Raw genomic sequence first — 19,930 nt, 5'->3', positions numbered from 1 at the left:
AAAGAGAACAGAAATTGTTAAGGTATGTTTCTTATTCAAGTGGTTTGTTCAATAAATATAGAACATTGGAAAATGTATGAGACTGATATCAAATGAGTTATGATTTTTGTGGAAGGGATTACACAACACACTTTAAATTGTGACCACAACAATTTACTGAAGAGGGGATAGAGCAGGATTATAATACAAAATCTGCCATAACCAAAATAGTGTCAGGGCGCATTGGAAACAGCAAAAGGGTATCTGAACTGCTCTTATATTCCATCATATATATTGTTTTATGGTGAGCACTGAAGGTGTATAATGAAAACAAAATAAATATCACCATTGCCTATAATTGATATTGGTGCAACCCAACAGTGGCCGTCCTCAAAGACACATTTATTCCCATATTGTGTTTAGCAAAATAGTTTTCAAGATCCTAAAAGTTTGGTACAGAATTACAATTGTTAATCCTTTAAACAATCTAAAGTATCACATAAGCAGTCAACACTCTGCAAAGCCACCCATATACATTAACAGCCAAAACATTCACACAATAAATACTAAGATGCTATGCATATTGGTTTCAGTTGTTGGCACACTGATAATAGTTGTCTAAAAAACAAAACAATGAAGAGGAGCAAATGCAATAAGTGACTTTAGTTCTAAAATGAGATAAACATAATTCTATTAAGACAATACTACAACTGTGGCTTTAAGGGAAAATGCCAGTTTCATCACAACAGTAAAACATAAAATCATAAAATGAGTAACTCAATCCTGACCCAGAACCCCATTAGACTTTGTTTGATGGTAATGCAGCCTGTTCTAACCTAAGGGAAACTATTTTGGTATCTTTATCCAGATGAAATAATCAGAAGAGTATATTACATGGTGCAATCTCAACTAGGCAATGCCTTCATGGTACCAGAGGTTACACTAATGAACCTAGCTCGGCTCTTCCTCATATCTGTCCCTCACACAGATTTCTTTCAAAATCAAGAGCTCCGAAAGATGTATAGTGGTGTACCTAAAAATCGTCTTCAAAGAAAGTAACATTTTAAGATTAAGGTCACAATTGAGAGGCATTGCAGTGGACTTTACTTAACAATGATGTAGGGAGCAAGAGGATCATCCTCTCTCTGTGGCGATGAGCTTTGAGGCATTAGCGATATGTCATTTTAGAGAAAAGGAAAATCATTTTTAAATTGAATTAAAATTTAAGTTAAGCCTGATTGCTTTTCTGCCAAGCACAGGTAATTTTGTGACTTTAGTGGTTCACTTTGACAGGGATTGTGTCTGTTGCTTGAGAAAGGTTCCTACCCCACTCAACCAACAACCCAATTTTTCACACTGGTGATCAGTGATGGGGTCTAGTACTTGTGTTTGTGCAGTACTATACAGTGATTTTTGTAACACAAAAATCCCACATAAATAAATTGGCACCAGAGTTAACCTCCTTTTTAACTCTCCTCAGTTGCTGATTGACCAATTTAGTTCCTACTTCTGTTTTTCTACTATGACTATGGAGCTACTCAGTGTTGCAAACCTCAACAGGGCTGAGCTGCTGGGGCTCTGCAAAGAAAGGGGGCTCAATACAGGCAAGAGGGCCACAAAGCTGCACTTTCAGATCACGTGCCTACGAGGACGTTAAGAGGATTCATTCCAACCCAAAGGAATTAGAAGATGATAATCCTGAAGAGGCAGAAGTAGGCTTGGAAGAGAAGAAAGAGGGCCCAGACATGGGTCCTGAGCTGTAGGAAGAGCACAACTCACTCCCAGGAGAGGACTGGATGCAGTGCATCTGCTGGCGACTGTTCCCAGAGGATCTGGAGGACTAAAAGGCAGAAGGAGAGCACATACTACCATTGGCCAAGATGGAACTGGAAGCAAAGAAAAGAAAGCCTGAGGCAGAGAAAGTCGTAGAGGGGAAAAGGCCTGAGAGGACCTTGGCTGAAAATAAACTTCTGCTAGAGCATGAAAAGAGCACAAGGTAGCTGACGCTCAAAGCCAGGGAAACTTCAGAGTCCAGCAGCAACCTAGTGTCCCCTCGAGAGATGATGGTCCACATGCCACAAGCCCTGGTGACCAGTTATGTGGTGGGAGATGATATATCTCATTTTTATTCTTCATGCAAACAATGTACCATCTTTGGTTGTGTGTGTGTTGTTTGTTCCATCATAATTTTTTTCACATGTTATATTACAGCCCTGAAGAAGTCCTGTGTTACAGGACGAAATGTGTTGGCTGTTGGCTGCTTTTACCACTAACATGATGTATTGTTAAGAATAAATGGAAGGCTGTTGGCTGTTCTTACCACCAACATGATGTACTGTCAAGAATAAATGAAAGAATAAGAAAATAAAAAGAAAAATTATCACATCCCTATGACAAGAGGACTGGACATTTTGAACTAATTACCTGATGAGTGGTGCACCACCTTTCTGTTTTGTGGCCCAGCAGCAGTGGCAGTTGCTGGGCCCTTTGATTAAAAATTAAAATGGAAGGGCTGCAAGGGGGTAATAGAGCAACATAGGAGTGAATTGCAGGACAGTTGAAGAGGATGCGGAGCAGCACAAGAGAGAGCACTCTTATGGCGTGTGTAATGAAAATGAAAAAAAAGTGGGCCTATTTACAAGCAACTTGCATCACCAGAGCATCACTTTCAGCAACACTCCAGTGGCGCAAAGCCCTGCGCCAAATTTACAAGGCAGTGTTACGCCACTTCTTGTGACTAATGCTGCTTTGTAAATATGCCCCTGATGAAGTTTTATGCTGCACAGGGGTGTGCAATGTGTGTTGCTGTGGGCATGCCACCCGAAACACCCATTGCATTTTGATGCTGCCCCAGATTTACATGTATTTGTAAACCTGAGGCAGTGCCAAAAACTAATGCCACCCCAGGGGTCGCTTTAGCATGACTCAACGAGGAGAAATACTTTTATTTCTCCTCATTTTAGTTTTTTCTATGTATGCTGCATTCTGTAGCACACATAGAAAGAGCAAAACGTTGTGAATGATTGCTTATGTGAAGGAAAGTGTTCCTTCCTGCACATGAACAATCATTAAATAATGACGATTTGCTACTTCATTGTGTACGAATACATGTATTAACGACAACAAGGAAAAGCAGAGCATTCTGGGGCTATGTCAACACCCTGCTATATACATCTACCAGCAAGGACAGTGTGGTTTCTGCTTGCGACTGGGAAAGTCATGTGAAAAAACTCTGAGGCAGATTTAAGAAAAGTGGCACTGCACCTAGTGCAGTGTCACTTTCCTTGTGCCCCTTAACGTAAAATACGGCGCACTATGGTGCAGGGTAGGGGGCAATAGCATCATTTCTTTTTATGCTATTGATGTACTCTGCAGGAGTAGTGTCAAACATGTTGGCACTACTCCTGCAGAGTATATAGGGTCCCATTATAAATAAAGGAACCCGCCTTCAACGCCTATTCTAAGCAGGCTTCAAAAGTGCCAAACAAAATAGCGCAAGGATATATCTTCGATTTCCTTGTGCCATTTTTTCAGCACCCCTAATGGGGGAACGACCCCCTTGCATACATTATGCCTGGTGCAGGCATAATGTGGTGCAGGGGTTTACAAAGTGGCCCATGGCATGCATTGCACCACTTTGTAAATATGGCACAAGGAAAATGCCACTTTAGCGCTGCCTTAGCTTAAGAAACATTAAGCTATGGCAGCATAAGATGGAGCTAGGGGCTCTTAAATCTGCCCCTGTTTGTGGATCCAGACTACAAAGACGGTGAAAGCACCATAGGGTTGCAACATGTTTTAGATGGCCTTGACAACAGGTTGCTAAATGTTTGCCAAGTCAGTGCTAGCCACCCTTAGCACTATTTGGTGTGATGCAGCTCCAGGACCAAATGGCCTTCCAGGGAGCATCTCCAGGGATGACTACGACATTTGGGTTGAGCCTATGACTATTTTATTCAATGACTGTCTATATTTTTCTGTGGTCCCGGAAGCCTGGAAAGGGTCAATACTGCATCCAATCCATAGAAAAAGGGATATTACTCGACCCAAAAATTATAGATTGATAGCACTATTGGATATGGACGGTAAGGCCTTTGCAAAGGTGCTCTTACAAGAGCTCAAAAACTGGATCACGGAAAACAATATTATACCCATGTATCAGACGGTGTTCAGAGCCAGTTCTTTCACTGTAGATAATGTACTTGCTCTTTCATATATGGGTGCCGAGGCATAGAAGACCCCATCCCATACGCTCTTTGCTTCCTTCATTGAATATAGTGTGGCTTTTGATGGTGTTGAACGCCACATTCTGTGGAAGAAACTAGCTGCTTGGGGGATACCCATAAATGTTGCTGACATCTAGAACTGCGCTATATTCTGACACATGGGTGCAAATTAAGATATCTCAAATGCATGCAACAAAGAAAACCTATACTAATAGAGGCTTAAACCAAGGCTGTTATCGTCCCCACTCTTTTCAGTCTTTACACGGCCGACCTGGGTGCAGTGTTGCTTAAAGGGAACACGTTCCCCCCCGAAACTGGGTCAGACTTTGCTCCCTATAATCCAGTATACTGACGACCTAGATTCGGAAAGGACTGAAAAGGGGCCTGAATATGTTGCATTGCTACAACCTAAAAAATGCTTTATGGGCAAATGCAGCCAAAACTAAAGTTCAGGTTTTTCGCCTCCAAACCAAAAAACATCAGATAGAATGGAATTGTGGCCCGCTAAAAATAGAGGCGGAAACTAAGCATCACTATCTTGGATTTTGGATATCAGGATTTGGTAAAATCTCACATCAGGCAGCATTGTTGGCAGCAAAAGCAGAGAGAACTACCTATGCCCTATCTAAACTTTACTATCGGCTCGGATCTTCGACTGCAGAGGCAATTAAGAAAGTCATCAAGGCCAATTTATTATCAACAATCACCTATGGCCATCTTGCATATCCTGGTAGGCTCACCGCATTGCTTGAGAACTGCTACGTAAAAGCCTACAAGAAAATATTTCAGATTCCTAGATTCACTAGGCACGCAGGGATACATCTGGAATTTGACCTGGTAAGGATGGATTTAGAATGCAAAAAGGATGCAATCAAGTTCTATCACCGAGTTTGCAGGGCTAACACTGATATCTTGTGCAGGTCCTTGAAAGCAATCTTTACAGATAATTCCAGCAACTGGGCCAAGTACCTAAGGAGCGCTGAGGAATTCTTCGATCTGGCTCCTTCCTATGCACAAGATCCTCTTATAACTAACGATGGCCCTGCTAAAAAGGACTCTGAAAGAGCATGCGGTGTAAGCCTCAACAGAAAGTGATTTTGGTTGTATTAGGGATATCAGTGGCGCTGATGGTCTGGTGGAGCCTTATGTGGACATAGGTGGCCAACCATACTTATAAGCAGCATTGGGTGCTTGTGCTTTCCAGTGTTTTGAAGATGCAACTCCTAACTCTTCCTTCCTGGGAGTACAAAATCCATTGGAAGTTTTCACATGGTTTCCAGCAACAATGTACCTTGTGTAAATATCATACTGAATCAGTACTCCATCTTGTATGCTGCTGCCCGGGACTGGCCTCAGAAAGACGCTTATTATTAAAGCCTCTATTTTTTAAATATGGGTTGAGAACATGTAAAGAGGCCCTAAAGTATATGTTTACAGCAGTGGTCCCAATGGAGCTTGCCTGCTTTGTGAAATGTTTTGCTGAAGCCGGCAGAGCCCTTCGGGAAGTGCGGGATCAGCAAAAGATAGTGTCTGGAGGGTCAGACCTGCCTGAAAAGTAACCTCATCATTAAAATGCCTGTTCTTTCCACGCTAATGCCTATTTTACCTAGGACTGCACTGAACACTTTAACCTTCTTGTTGTGATTTTATGGCATATAAGTAAAATATATGAGCATTGGTTAAGTAGATGACCTGTATAGAGGACATGTGTGGGGGTTTTGTGTCTTCAACATTATCTCCCCTACCACCGCTTGTAAGACTACATCAAGACCCTCTTGTATCTCTTTATCCTAAGAGGATGATTTTAAAAGATGGGATGCACTATTTATGCACTTTAACATTCTCATCTATCTCCGGCTCCTTTGTTAATATTGCAATAAGATAGTGCCTGATATAGTGCACTTTTATATTATCTCACTGCTGTGGGTGATTTGTAATGTGGTACACATTTCAAAGTAGGCAGCTGTTTCACTATGATGAAATGTAGCATTTCTCACTTACATTGTAGTGCGTTAACTCTTGATAGTAGCACACTTCTTAATATTTCTCCATCTATTGTTAGTAGGTGAGTTGTACTGAGAGTGGGAATCCTATATTATTTTATATATAGGTAGATGACGATTTGTGATGTAAGAATGCACTTTTGGTTGCATATTTTACTTCTACAACTTTCTGATTTTTATTGTTTTATCTATGCAATGATTTTAAGTAATCATGCAATAAAGTTATTCATTCATTCATACTTCTATATGTGCTGCATTCTGCAGCACACATAGAAGCAAAAAATCACCCTTATTTATTGTTTATGTGCAGGACAGGACACCTTCCTCACATAAACAATCATTCCCTGCAATGCAGGCACCCTTGCCAGGGTGTCTGCTTTGGTGCTAGGCAGCTAAATTTGGCACCAGCGCTAGGTGAAACCCAGGAGTGTGCCGTATTTTTGTAAATACAGTGCATTCCTGCTTTTCTGAAGGGAAGCAGCGCGGCGCTGTCAATTTTAGCATAGCGCTGTACCACTTTCTTGTAAATCTGGCCTGTAGTTTCGTATTTGTGAGAAGTGGAAGGTTATAGGTTAGCAAATCAAAATGGTGGTAAAAAGGATATGCTCCTGAGAAGAAATGAAACGCAAGAAGTTGAAGGGAAGCCATCAAATAATAAGTAAACAAATTATAATGACAATGAACCCATCCAATGAAAAGCAATGAGCGGCTCTAAGCAGAATATAACTTTATACTGTTGTCCACTAGAGGGTTTTTGCCTGGAGACAGCTGAAAGCTATCTCATAGATTAGACCTACAAAAGTTAGTAATTATACCTGCTGTATTCTTCCCTAAAGTCATTTGAAGAAACAGAGAAAAAAGTCATAATGCGGAGAGTAGCACTAATTTAAAGTCTTCCTTTATTTAGCTTTATTGTCAAGGCTTTGCAAGTGTTAGCCCCAGCAGTGATTGTGTAGTTTACATGCAAAGAGCGTTGCACAAATGTAATTTAAGAAACAAATGTCACTGAAAAAAAATACGATACATTAGAGATGACTGCTTTCCCTCCACCACTGTTACCCCTGAGTTTTCCCCATCACTATTTAGCCAAGCACATCTCTAGAAAGTCCTAAGCAAATAAAACAAACTTCATTAATGCAGAGTATGGAATTCAGAAGCTGTCTGGGAAATTGACATTTGGTATATTCTGCATTTTCTTTCATTTGGTTTTCGGGCCCTTTCTGTGTTATTGCCGGTATCACAGGTACAGATTTGTGTGAGCAATAAAAGCTGCACCCGTAATTAAATTTGTCAGTGGTAAATTACACAGTGCTTTGTGTTAACACCATACCCTTAAATATCACATTGGTTTTTCAATCAATAACATTTTTATCCGATATGAAAATACCACTTTCTGCCTTTAGTGGTGACAAATTCAAATACCACTGACACCTGTGGTGCAACCATTATCGCAGATAGCTGCTTAGGTGATAGAGACCCCAGAGTTTAAATAAAGCCGCTCAGCAAATGTTCTCTTTGAGTCAGCTCTTCTCCTCTAAATGAAGGACACCCATGTAGCCACTGCTTATGTTCTAAAATTGCTTTCTGAAGTTTTTGCAGATATATTCCATTTTTCTTATTGTTAGGTGCAAGCGTCTTGGAAATGGGCAATGGGTTGTGTGAAATAGTGCGGAGATCTTTACAAAAAACATCAATGTCTTTCATTAGACAATACTTTGAGCACGTTTGTAGAACACTTGGAAGATTTCCTTTTGGGTTTATTTCAGAAAAATAGACGACCATATATTTTTGCAAACTGCTCTGACTTATCAGGTCGCTGCAAAAAAGGTTAAGTGCGAGTGGGAACATGTTTTCTGAAGTATCCGCATCCGTGTGGTTTCTCTTGGTTTCAGCAGGAGATCCAATCTTGAGGTTGCTTCTGCCACTTGAGCTGAGAAAGATGATTTTATCCGCCATTTCTTTCTGGGTGACAAGCCACTGTACCTGGCCCACGTCAGCAACCTTCCTTTTCTGCCACAAATCTAAAAAGACATCTGCTTTGCAGTATTCGTGAAGAAAGTCAGCAAAAGACAGGACAGTTTTTAGAAAAGGAGCGCTTTCTTTCGGGTATGTCAGAAGCACTCTAACCGGTGGATGCAGTCCTGTCTCATTAACAAGAAATGGCATAATACCACCTGTTGAAAATAAAAACCAAAAACGGTTCAAGTCGTACTTATGTTTGCAGTCAGTAATACGTTCTTTCTTTAAAGAAACATTAAAATAATTTTATGTTTGAAAGACATCAAATAAATTCAATTTAGCAAGCTGTTTTTTATCTCTATTTTTAAAACAATTACTAAACCAATACTAAAAGAAAATGTAGAAGACGTCTTAAATTACACATGACATCATAGAATATTTTGAAGATTATACATGATAAGATGACTGTGGCGTTCTAGAAGGCAAAATTATGTAATTTCTTTGCATATATCCGGAAACCACGTTGGCAAGACTTGAATGTGAAAAGCTCCTTGATTGTTTTTTATCAGGCATAATTACAGTAACTGCTGTCGCAAATATGATGAAGTCAACAGTTTACATGGAAGTTGTAGGAACAAACAAGGGTAATCGCTCGGCCTAAAGTCAGGACATGGGTAGCTTACGAACATTTGTATTTGTTGAGGCAACAGTGGTCATGCGGTAAGTGAAAACTCATTACCACTGGAAAGTGACTACATAGTACAACAATAAAAACGTACCCACTGATGTTGGTTTTCACTAAATGGGTGCCATCAACCGTGTTATTATGGCTCCAAACATTCGTGGTTGTGAGGAGAATTGAAAGATTGTTTTTTAGACTTCTTGATATTAAAAAAACTTTAGTCCATTTATATAGTGCCCTATCATTATATGGGATCAGTCGCTCACTGTTCAACAGTACCAACAAATGTCCCTTTGAAATTAGGAACATGATGATTTCATATCTTAACTATCAGCATGGTGGAAGGGCTGCATGTAACCTTCAATACTTAAGGCCACTTAGATTATGCAGCAGGGTTCCATCAACTATGCAACAAAAAAGGCAAGTTTTACACTGTCAGCTAAAAGGTTTTGTCTAATTATCATCAGTTTACTATCTAAATGCGGCACTCCTCAACTGATCTATGACTAGCTGGCCATTGCAAAGGCGCTACCACTGCAAAGTAATATGTGTGGCTGCGTTTTAAGTAACTTTGATCTGTTTGTGCAAGAACCAATGTTTTAGTTAGATTCTGCAAATTATGCAGTAGATGGTGGATTATGTGGAAAATACGACAAATCCATGATCCTGTGGAATACAGCATGGCTGCAGAATCCCATAATTCCAGGGGGCCCTGCATGTAGACAGCAGTTTGACTGGACACTTGTATTTTTCCTCTAACATGCAGCCTGTGTCAACCATGGGAAAGAGAGAGATTACCAAAACCAGTAATGGTGTGATTAGCACACAGCATTCCAGTGGGACACAGGGTCATGATCACACTGCTCAGCAGCAGTGGGAGGCTTGTGTGACCCTCCTAGTTCTCCTCTCTGAGTATGAATAGTATTCCACAAAATCCTGGAATGTGTTAATATAAAGCTTATCTAAAAATAGCTTAAAATGAGTCCAGTAAGACACTGGTCTTCACTTTGTAGATTTTCAGTGGACGGGAAAATATGGTTGATGTCCCCAATAGAATGTTAAGAAAAACAGTAGTACATGACACAAGACTGGTACAGATGGGGTAGATTGGAGCAGGGGAGTTAGGTGGATTAGCATGGTAGATTAGAGATGGGTATATTGAATTAGGGGAGATTGGGGTGGAGTGGGGTAGAGTGAAGTAGATAAAAGTAGGGTAGATTGAGTAGAATGGAGTGGGGCATATTGGGATAGATTAGAGTGGCGTGGGGTGGGTTGGGGAAGCCTGGAGTGAGTGGTCTGGGGTAGATTGAGTGGGGAGACTAGAGTGGATTTTGGTAGATTGGAGTGGGGTTGAGTGGCTGGATTACAATAAAGTAGATTGGAATGAAGTGGAGTAGATTGGGTAGTTTGGAGTAAGGTAGATTGCGGAAGTGTGGAGTAGATTGGCGTGATTGGGGTAGATTGGTTACAGTGCGGTAGATTGGAGTGGAGTGGGGTAGATTGGGATGTGTGGGATAGATTGGAATGGGGTAGATTGGGGAAGAGTAGGGTAGATTGAAGTAGAGTTGATTTAGAGTGGAGAAGATTATGGTAGTTTGGAGTATGGTAGATTGGAGTGGGGTAGATTGAACTGGGGTAGATTGGGGTGAAGTGGAGTAGATTGGGGTGGAGTGGTGTAGGCTGGACTGGGGTAGATTGAAATGGGGTAGAGGGGGTAGAGTGGAGTGGAATATATTGGGGTAGATTGGAGTGAAGTGGGGTAGACTGAAGGGGGGTAGATTGAAGTGGATTATAGTAGGGTAGATGGAGTGAAGTGGGTGGAGTGGGATAGACTGGAGTTCAATAGATATGAGTGGGGTAGATTGGAGTGGATTTAGAGTGGTGTGGGGTAGATTGGAGTAGGGTAGATTGGTCTAGGGTGGGATAGATTGGAGGGGAGTGGATTGGAATGGAGTAGTTTGGGGTAGATTGGAGTGGGGTAAATTGGACGGGGTACATTTGAGTAGAGTAGTTTGGGGCGGAGTGGGATAGGGTATATTACAGTGGGGTGAGTTAGGATGGAGTGGGTTAGATTAGAATGGAGTGGGGTAGATTTGGGGGGCATGTGGTACAGTGGAGTGGGGTAGATTGGGTAGAGTGGGATGGTGTGTGGTAGAGTGAGGTAGAGTGGAGTGGGGTAGATTGGGTGGATTGTAGTGGGCTCGATTGTGGTACAGTAGAGTGAGGTAGATTGGAGATGGATAGATTTGAGTTGAGTCCAGATTCGAGTGGAGTGAGATAGATTGGGTGGGTTGGAGTGGGACAGATTAGGATTGAGTGGTGTGGGGTAGATCAAGTGGATTAGAGTGGGGTAGATTGGAATGGGGTAGGGTACACTGGGTGGATTAGTGTATGGTAGGTTGGAATAGAGTGGGAGTAGATTGGCATGGGGTGGGGTGGGGTAGAGTAGATTGGAGTATACTGCAGTAGATTGCAGCTGGGTAGATTGGAGAGGAGTAGACAGAAGAAGGGTAGACTGGAGTAGAATGGAATGGGATATATTCAGGTAGATTGGAGTGGGGTAGATTGGGGAAGAGTTGAGGGGGTTGGATTGGGGTAGATGGAGTGGAGTTGGGTAGACTGGAGTGCAGTGGGGTAGATTAGGTGGATTATAGTAGGGTAGAATGGAATGGAGTGGCAGTAGACTTGGATAGTTTGGTGGGTGTGGGGTAGATTGGTGGAAAGGGGTAAATTGGAGTGGTATGAGATAGATTAGGATGGGGTGGGGTAGATTGTAGTGGGGTAGATTGGGGTAAAGTGAGGTGGATTGGAGTGAAGTTGATTGGGGTGGAGTAGATCACGGTAGATTGGAGTGAAGTAGACTGGAGTGGGGAAGTAGGATAGATTGAATTGGGTGAATTGCAGTAGATTGAGGGTGAAGTGGAGTAGTTTGGGGGTGGAATGAGGTAAAATGGTGTGGAGTGGGGTAGGTGACTGGAGTGGGGAAGACTGGAGTAGGGTAGATTGGAGTGAGGTAGATCAGGAAGAAGGAGTGGGATACATTGGGGTAGATTGGAATATGGTAGAGTGGGGTGGGGTAGACTGAAGTGGAGTGGGTGGATTGGAGGGAGCAGATAGGAGTGGAGAGGAATAGACTGGAGTAGAGTAGATTGGTGGGGAGTAGACTGGAGTGGAGTTGACTGGATTGGAGTTGGATAGAGTGGTGTGGGGTAGATTGGGAAGGGGTGTGGTAACTTGGAGTGGGGTAGATTGAGTTAGGAAGGGGTAAATTGGAGTGGAGTAGATTGGCATGGGGGAGATTGGAGTAGGATATAATTTGAGGTACAGTGGGGTAGGGTAGATTGCGGTGGGGTGGGTTGGGGTGGAGTTGGTTAGACTGGACTGGAGTGGGGTAGATTTGGATGGCACGTAGTAGATTGCAGTGAAGTGGAGTGGGGTAGGTTGGGTAGAGTGGAGTGTAGTGGGGTAGATTGGGGTAGAGTGGAGTGGGGTAGATTGGGTAGATTGGATTGGGGTAGATTGGAGTAGAGTGTACTTGGTTAGACTGGAGAGGAGTCGATATCGGGGTAGAATGAAATAGATTGGGGAAGAGTGGAGCTGTGAATTGGAGTGGAGTGGGGTAGATTGGGTGGATTAGTGGTTTAAAGTGGAGTAGATTGGTTTATTGGAATGGGGTGGGGTAGATTGGGTGGACTTGAGTAGGGTAGATTGGAATGAGTAGGATAGATTGGAGTGGAGTGGGGTAGGATAGATTGCAGTGAAGTGAGGTAGACTGGGGTACAGTGGAGTGGGGTAGATTAGAGTGAATTGGGGTAGATTGGAGTAGAGTGGGGTAGGTTGGAGTGGGGTTGATTGGGTTAGAATGAGTTGAATGGAGTAGACTGGAATGGAAACGATTGAGGTGTAGTGGAGTGGGGTAAATTGGGGGAGAGATGAGTGGGGTAGATTGGATCACAGTCAAGTGGAGTGGGGTAGATTGGGTTAGAGTAGTGTAGATTGAAATGGTGAATTGAATTGAGGTGGGATAAACTGCAGTGGGGTGGGTTGGAGTGGGGTAGGGTTGATTGGGTTAGATTAGAATATAGTGTGGTGGAGTGAGGTAAAATGGGATAGAGAGGTGTGGGTTAGATTGGATCATAGTGGAGTGGACTGGGGTAGATTGGGTTAGAGTGGTGTAGGTTGAAGTGAGGTAGATTGGAGAGGGTGGGGTAGATTGGGCTGGAATTAAGTGGGGTAGGGTAAATTGGGGTAGGTTAGAGTGGAGTGAGGTATGTTGGAGTGGGGCAGATTGGAATGGAGAAGATTAGGGTAGACTGTTGCGAGGTAGAGTAGGATGGAGTAGATTGACCCACATTGGAGTGAAATAGATTGGAGTTGAGAGGGGTAGATTGGAGTTGGGTAGATTGAAGTGGGGTAACTGGTATGTAGTGGAGGAGTGTAGACTGGAGTGGTGTGTTGTGTCATGAAATGAGTGGCACAGATTGGAGAGGCATGGAGTCGAGTGTTGTGTCATAGTATCTTAGAGTGGAGGGGGGTAAAGTGGAGTGGCATGTCATAGAAGGAAGTGGCGTAGAAAGGAGTGGTGTTGCATAATGTGGAGTGGGGTAGTGAGGAGTATGCATGGTGTTTTAGCACACTGTCATTATAGACAACATATTTTCAATTGAAATGACCAGTACATGTGCACCAAAACACAGTTTTACTGCAAACAAACAATGAGTGCAAATGTCTTCACCGAGTGTAAATGTGTTTTGATTGTATTCAAATATCTGTTTCCACCATTCTTCCGAATTAAACAAAAATGTGCTTCATTTGTACTAATTCTGAAACATCAGTAGTTTTTTTTGTTTTTGTGTGCTAGAAAAAAATAACATGCACTCTCTCCTTTTACATGGATACTCAGCAGGATTGTCACATAAATGCTTTTGCTTTGAAGTCAGAGAAAGAAAAGTAAGCACCAAGCTCCCTCGGAAGAGAGAGCTTGATATTTGACCTCTGTCCCTTAATACATGGCAAATGTGACAAGAATTAAAGGCCTGTTTACAGAAATCTTGTTTGTGGAAGAATACAGTAAACAAGGTTCAGTCAGCAGGAGTGATAAACTTAAGCTGGACATCCTAAAGCAAATAAAGCCAGCAAATGGAAAGCCAGACAATGTGAGTTACAAACCACACAGCCAATGGTAAGCAATGGGCAGAATGCATTCCTAGGTCAGCTTTCTGAATGTCCCCAAGATATCTTCAGCCAACCACAAAGCTACTCTTTTTTTTAGACTTCAACCTAAAAATATTTCTCCTGGTTACATCTCTGCCAGGTAGCCTACCATTTTGGCGCAAACCCAGATTTAGAAGTGTTTGTAAATCCGAGTTTGCATTAAAACATATGGGTAGAAGCATGGGATTGCTCATGGTCCACCGATGTAAAGTCTACACAATGCAAAGTAACGCTGCCCTGTGTTACTCTGTATGTACTAAAACACGCAAAGCACACAAATCGAAAAGTGATGAAACGGCCAACACAAGATCTTAGTAAATCTAGCCTTAATCTGTATTGCACTAGGATGAATAATTCACAGGAGGAGTAAGAAGTTGACTCAGGTGCCCGTAAACTGGAAGGCTAGAAACACAAGGTTGACATTTTAAAGTGTTTCTCATAATGTAGAACAGCAGACTCTGAGAATACAGGTGAGAGGTAAGATGTCAAGATTGCAAAAATGGGTTGAAAAAAGTAGGGTATCCTCAACGTTGATTAGTAAATTAGTAAGAGCAGACATTGGGCAAATGAAGGTATATGCATATGTTTGTACATATAATTATTTCAATGCGAAAGGAATAAGGTGAGTTATTAGTGTAGTCTTCATAACTGAATATGTAAGATAGAGAAGAAGATAATTTGATGGGAACACAAAGGCAGAAGACAGAATAAGAGAAGAGCCCGGACTCCAGGTCCAGAACACTGAGGTATCTAGTTTAAGCAAGATATGCTGTTCAAAAGGCCAGAAAGTGAAGATTTAATCATAAGTAAAGGAAGACTGAAGACTGATGAAAAAAGGTGGAGGAACAGATGGGAGGAAAAAATTGAAATGACAGGTTATGAGATGCACAGAATAGCAGCAAAGGTATGACGAGAAGGACTAGATAATAGTGCAGGAGCTGGTAAATAGTTGTCAGAAATAAAGTAGGTGAAATTTATTTTTGTAGATTGTACGGTAAACAGAACAGGTGGAAGAAGAGATCTAGGATAGACTGAAAACTTCTGTTTCCAGAGACTTTATATTTACAGAACAATCAACTTGCTAACGGTTACAAGAATATAATTATATATTTTTTATATATTTTCCAAATGTGACTTTCTATAGATATGCACATGTATTTTTAATTCATTGGCAATATTTACTAAAACAAGAACAGTCTTAAATATGTAAAAATTTTGTTCTTACCATACTTACTAATGCAATACAAGGCTACAGCAATTCCGCAGACCACAAATAATGCACTAAGCAAAATGATGGGAAGATTGGTCCTGGGGGCTGGCTCTGGGGCTAAAGAGAACAGAAATTGTTAAGGTATGTTTCTTATTCAAGTGGTTTGTTCAATAAATATAGAACATTGGAAAATGTATGAGACTGATATCAAATGAGTTATGATTTTTGTGGAAGGGATTACACAACACACTTTAAATTGTGACCACAACAATTTACTGAAGAGGGGATAGAGCAGGATTATAATACAAAATCTGCCATAACCAAAATAGTGTCAGGGCGCATTGGAAACAGCAAAAGGGTATCTGAACTGCTCTTATATTCCATCATATATATTGTTTTATGGTGAGCACTGAAGGTGTATAATGAAAACAAAATAAATATCACCATTGCCTATAATTGATATTGGTGCAACCCAACAGTGGCCGTCCTCAAAGACACATTTATTCCCATATTGTGTTTAGCAAAATAGTTTTCAAGATCCTAAAAGTTTGGTACAGAATTACAATTGTTAATCCTTTAAACAATCTAAAGTATCACATAAGCAGTCAACACTCTGCAAAGCCACCCATATACATTAACAGCCAAAACATTCACACAATAAATACTAAGATGCTATGCATATTGGTTTCAGTTGTTGGCACACTGATAATAATTGTCTAAAAAACAAAACAATGAAGAGGAGCAAATGCAATAAGTGACTTTAGTTCTAAAATGAGATAAACATAATTCTATTAAGACAATACTACAACTGTGGCTTTAAGGGAAAATGCCAGTTTCATCACAACAGTAAAACGTAAAATCATAAAATGAGTAACTCAATCCTGACCCAGAACCCCATTAGACTTTGTTTGATGGTAATGCAGCCTGTTCTAACCTAAGGGAAACTATTTTGGTATCTTTATCCAGATGAAATAATCAGAAGAGTATATTACATGGTGCAATCTCAACTAGGCAATGCCTTCATAGTACCAGAGGTTACACTAATGAACCTAGCTCGGCTCTTCCTCATATCTGTCCCTCACACAGATTTCTTTCAAAATCAAGAGCTCCGAAAGATGTATAGTGGTGTACCTAAAAATCGTCTTCAAAGAAAGTAACATTTTAAGATTAAGGTCACAATTGAGAGGCATTGCAGTGGACTTTACTTAACAAAGATGTAGGGAGCAAGAGGATCATCCTCTCTCTGTGGCGATGAGCTTTGAGGCATTAGCGATATGTCATTTTAGAGAAAAGGAAAATCATTTTTAAATTGAATTAAAATTTAAGTTAAGCCTGATTGCTTTTCTGCCAAGCACAGGTAATTTTGTGACTTTAGTGGTTCACTTTGACAGGGATTGTGTCTGTTGCTTGAGAAAGGTTCCTACCCCACTCAACCAACAACCCAATTTTTCACACTGGTGATCAGTGATGGGGTCTAGTACTTGTGTTTGTGCAGTACTATACAGTGATTTTTGTAACACAAAAATCCCACATAAATAAATTGGCACCAGAGTTAACCTCCTTTTTAACTCTCCTCAGTTGCTGATTGACCAATTTAGTTCCTACTTCTGTTTTTCTACTATGACTATGGAGCTACTCAGTGTTGAAAACCTCAACAGGGCTGAGCTGCTGGGGCTCTGCAAAGAAAGGGGGCTCAATACAGGCAAGAGGGCCACAAAGCTGCACTTTCAGATCACGTGCCTACGAGGACGTTAAGAGGATTCATTCCAACCCAAAGGAATTAGAAGATGATAATCCTGAAGAGGCAGAAGTAGGCTTGGAAGAGAAGAAAGAGGGCCCAGACATGGGTCCTGAGCTGTAGGAAGAGCACAACTCACTCCCAGGAGAGGACTGGATGCAGTGCATCTGCTGGCGACTGTTCCCAGAGGATCTGGAGGACTAAAAGGCAGAAGGAGAGCACATACTACCATTGGCCAAGATGGAACTGGAAGCAAAGAAAAGAAAGCCTGAGGCAGAGAAAGTCGTAGAGGGGAAAAGGCCTGAGAGGACCTTGGCTGAAAATAAACTTCTGCTAGAGCATGAAAAGAGCACAAGGTAGCTGACGCTCAAAGCCAGGGAAACTTCAGAGTCCAGCAGCAACCTAGTGTCCCCTCGAGAGATGATGGTGCACATGCCACAAGCCCTGGTGACCAGTTATGTGGTGGGAGATGATATAGACAAGTCGTTTTCTGTCTATGAGGTGGCACTGATAATGCACAGGGTCACAGAGGAGTATTGGGGAGGGGAGGCTAGCTTACGGAAAACATGTCCACAATGGGGATGGATACACTTGTTCCACTTGAGGTGGATGGCCACACCGAGTATATCCCCATGGAAGCCATACGTGTCTTCTAATTTGGGTTGACCCCTTAGAAGTACAGTCAGGCGTTCGGGGAAAGGCCCAGACTCCCAAATCAGTCTTGGGTGGATTTCCAGACTATTCCAACAATGCACATAATGCCTGGGAGTGGGGCTGAAAAGTTGATGATCATGTTGGGCTGTACAAGGTGATCTTAATGGAGCACATGCTCAACTCTTGTTTTACAGAGGTGCGGCAGCACCTAGTGGATAGTACGCGCACTGACCTCCGGGCAGTTGCTAAGGAGGGGGACCTCTGAGTCAGTACCAGGTCAAAAAGGTTTCTGGTGGAGGGGGACTCCCAAATGGGTGGCCTGTGTTCCCACCAGAAGAAAGATGGGAGTCATAAAAATAGGAGGGAGTTCTCTCAAGGCCCCAAAAGTAGTTTACAGGGGAAAGAAACCCTACTCCAATCTGACCAAAAGACATATGGGTTTGTAGACAAGAACACTGGTAAACTTGTCCATAAATGCTATTAGTGTTCTTAGTGTGGGCATACCAAGGAAGATGCTAAGTTCCCTAAGACGAAACAGCTCCCAACTGGTGGGCATACTTGTGAGTTGGCCAGTGTAGTGTTTAGAGAGGATATGGCCCCTTTTAGTGTGAAGGAGACAGCTGAGTTTACTCTGGTGTTCCTGTGTGAGAGAGACGGTGCCCAAAGCCCACATGCCTTCTATTACTTCAAAGTATAGGCAGATGATGGAGGCTCTGTGAGACACAGACGCCAGCATGATTACTGTCATGTGCCATCGGGTGTCCTCAGAGCAGGGTATACCCAATATATTTCATCAGGTTGTAGTAGCAAACAACAGTGAGAGCCACTGCCCATGGCTCTGGTTTCCTTTGAATGGGGGTGTTTAAGGTTCTATTAGGGTAGCTGTGAGCCCTGCCATGCTTGTGGAAAGCTTGCTAGAAAATGAGCTCAAGCACAATGCCTCAAAGTAATGGAGCTCAGGTCCTACGTATAGATGTTCGTATTGCCTGTGCGGGTCTGCATGACCATATGGTCCATGGTTGCCCAGTAGAGGAGTCAAGGAAGCATAGAAAAATGGCCAAGACAGCAGTGAAGAAAGGGATGGGCAGGGCATGAAAAACTAGCCCTTGAATCTCCCACAGCCCAGGTGGATGGGGTGCCAGATGAGCCCCCCCCCCCCCAGGAGCCTACCAGGGAGAACACTGCTACCCTAGGAGACCTGCCTGAACTTGCTGGATACTAAAGTATACAAAAAGTGATGAATGAGGTGTTTGTAGTACTCAGTACCGCATCCCAGTCCATCGTTATTTTGCATACCATGCCACCTCAGTTTAGACCAAGCTATATTCAAATTAGTCTTGAACCTGCTCCACTGGGAACAGTCCAGTCCAAACTGCAAATCCAGGTCCTCCCTGAACCAGGACAAAAGCAACCCAGGACCGGTATCACCCTTTTTATGGACTTGTAAGTCTGGGCATTCCCCTTAGGGCGACATACTAAAGCATACAAAAAGTGATGGATGGAATGCTTGAACTAATCTCAGCCACTGGTAACTACTCGGGCTGCATTCCAGTCCGTTGTTGTTTTCCATACCATGTGAAACTGGTACTGGGCTGCTTGTGTTCCTCTTCAGGGTGGACCTGACTTGGCAGTTGGAGCTGGACTGCTCTCACTGGAGCAGGGTCAAGATTGATTTGTATATAGCTGGGTCCTGAGGTGGCATGGTGTGCAAAAAAAATGATGGATTGGGCTGTGTTCCTGAGTAATTGCCAGTGGTTAAGATTAATTCAAGCATTCCATCTATCACTTTTTGTATACTTTAGCTAGCTGGATAGTAAGTAGAAGATGGGACCACCAGGAAGGAGTCCAAGAGTTCTGCAAGGTGCAGGAGTGCCCAACCCTAGGTGTGATGAGGCGGCAAGCTAAAGCAGAGGCAGCTGGTGACACATCTAGAGATAACTTCATTTATTGGGATAAGATCTCCTGTATAGTAAACCTACGGTACCTATGCATGGTGCAAACATGGTCCCTCAGTGATACAGGGGCTTCATATTAGTACTGGCTCAGGGGATACCCCTGGCAGTAGAGTTGGGGGCAAGACAAAACCTTTGCAGGGCTTGTTTACAACTTTTATTGTCCGTAGGGAAAGACATCCTCAGATACATTCTGCAGGACTTATCTCACCTGCCAGGTCAGTGGGAAAACAGGGCAAAATCTAAAGGCTCCCCTGAATCTCCCACCTGTCATTTGCTCCCCCTTTGAAAGGGTGGACATTGACATTGTTGG

The 19,930-nt window shown here is 42.4% G+C and overlaps 1 protein-coding gene across 2 annotated transcripts in view; it reads right to left on the bottom strand.

Annotated features, from left to right (window-relative positions):
• Positions 1–7,090: 7,090 nt before the first annotated feature.
• IL17RB (interleukin 17 receptor B) overlaps positions 7,091–19,930 on the bottom strand; it is a 153,098-nt gene continuing 140,258 nt past the window's right edge. Inside the window, exons 10-11 of one of the 2 annotated variants that reach the window (XM_069206441.1) lie at positions 15,289–15,390; positions 7,091–8,382 (exon numbers count right to left, since the gene is read on the bottom strand). In XM_069206441.1, coding sequence (XP_069062542.1) covers positions 7,694–8,382; positions 15,289–15,390 — 791 coding nt within the window. In that variant the 3' untranslated portion in view covers positions 7,091–7,693. The remainder of the gene's footprint in view (positions 8,383–15,288; positions 15,391–19,930) is intronic. The other variant, XM_069206442.1, reaches the window with a different exon arrangement.

Source organism: Pleurodeles waltl, chromosome 9, assembly GCF_031143425.1.
Source record: "Pleurodeles waltl isolate 20211129_DDA chromosome 9, aPleWal1.hap1.20221129, whole genome shotgun sequence".
Lineage (NCBI taxonomy): Eukaryota > Metazoa > Chordata > Amphibia > Caudata > Salamandridae > Pleurodeles > Pleurodeles waltl.
The sequence above is the reverse complement of the archived record's forward strand: the minus strand, read 5'-3'. Positions and strand labels throughout refer to the sequence as shown.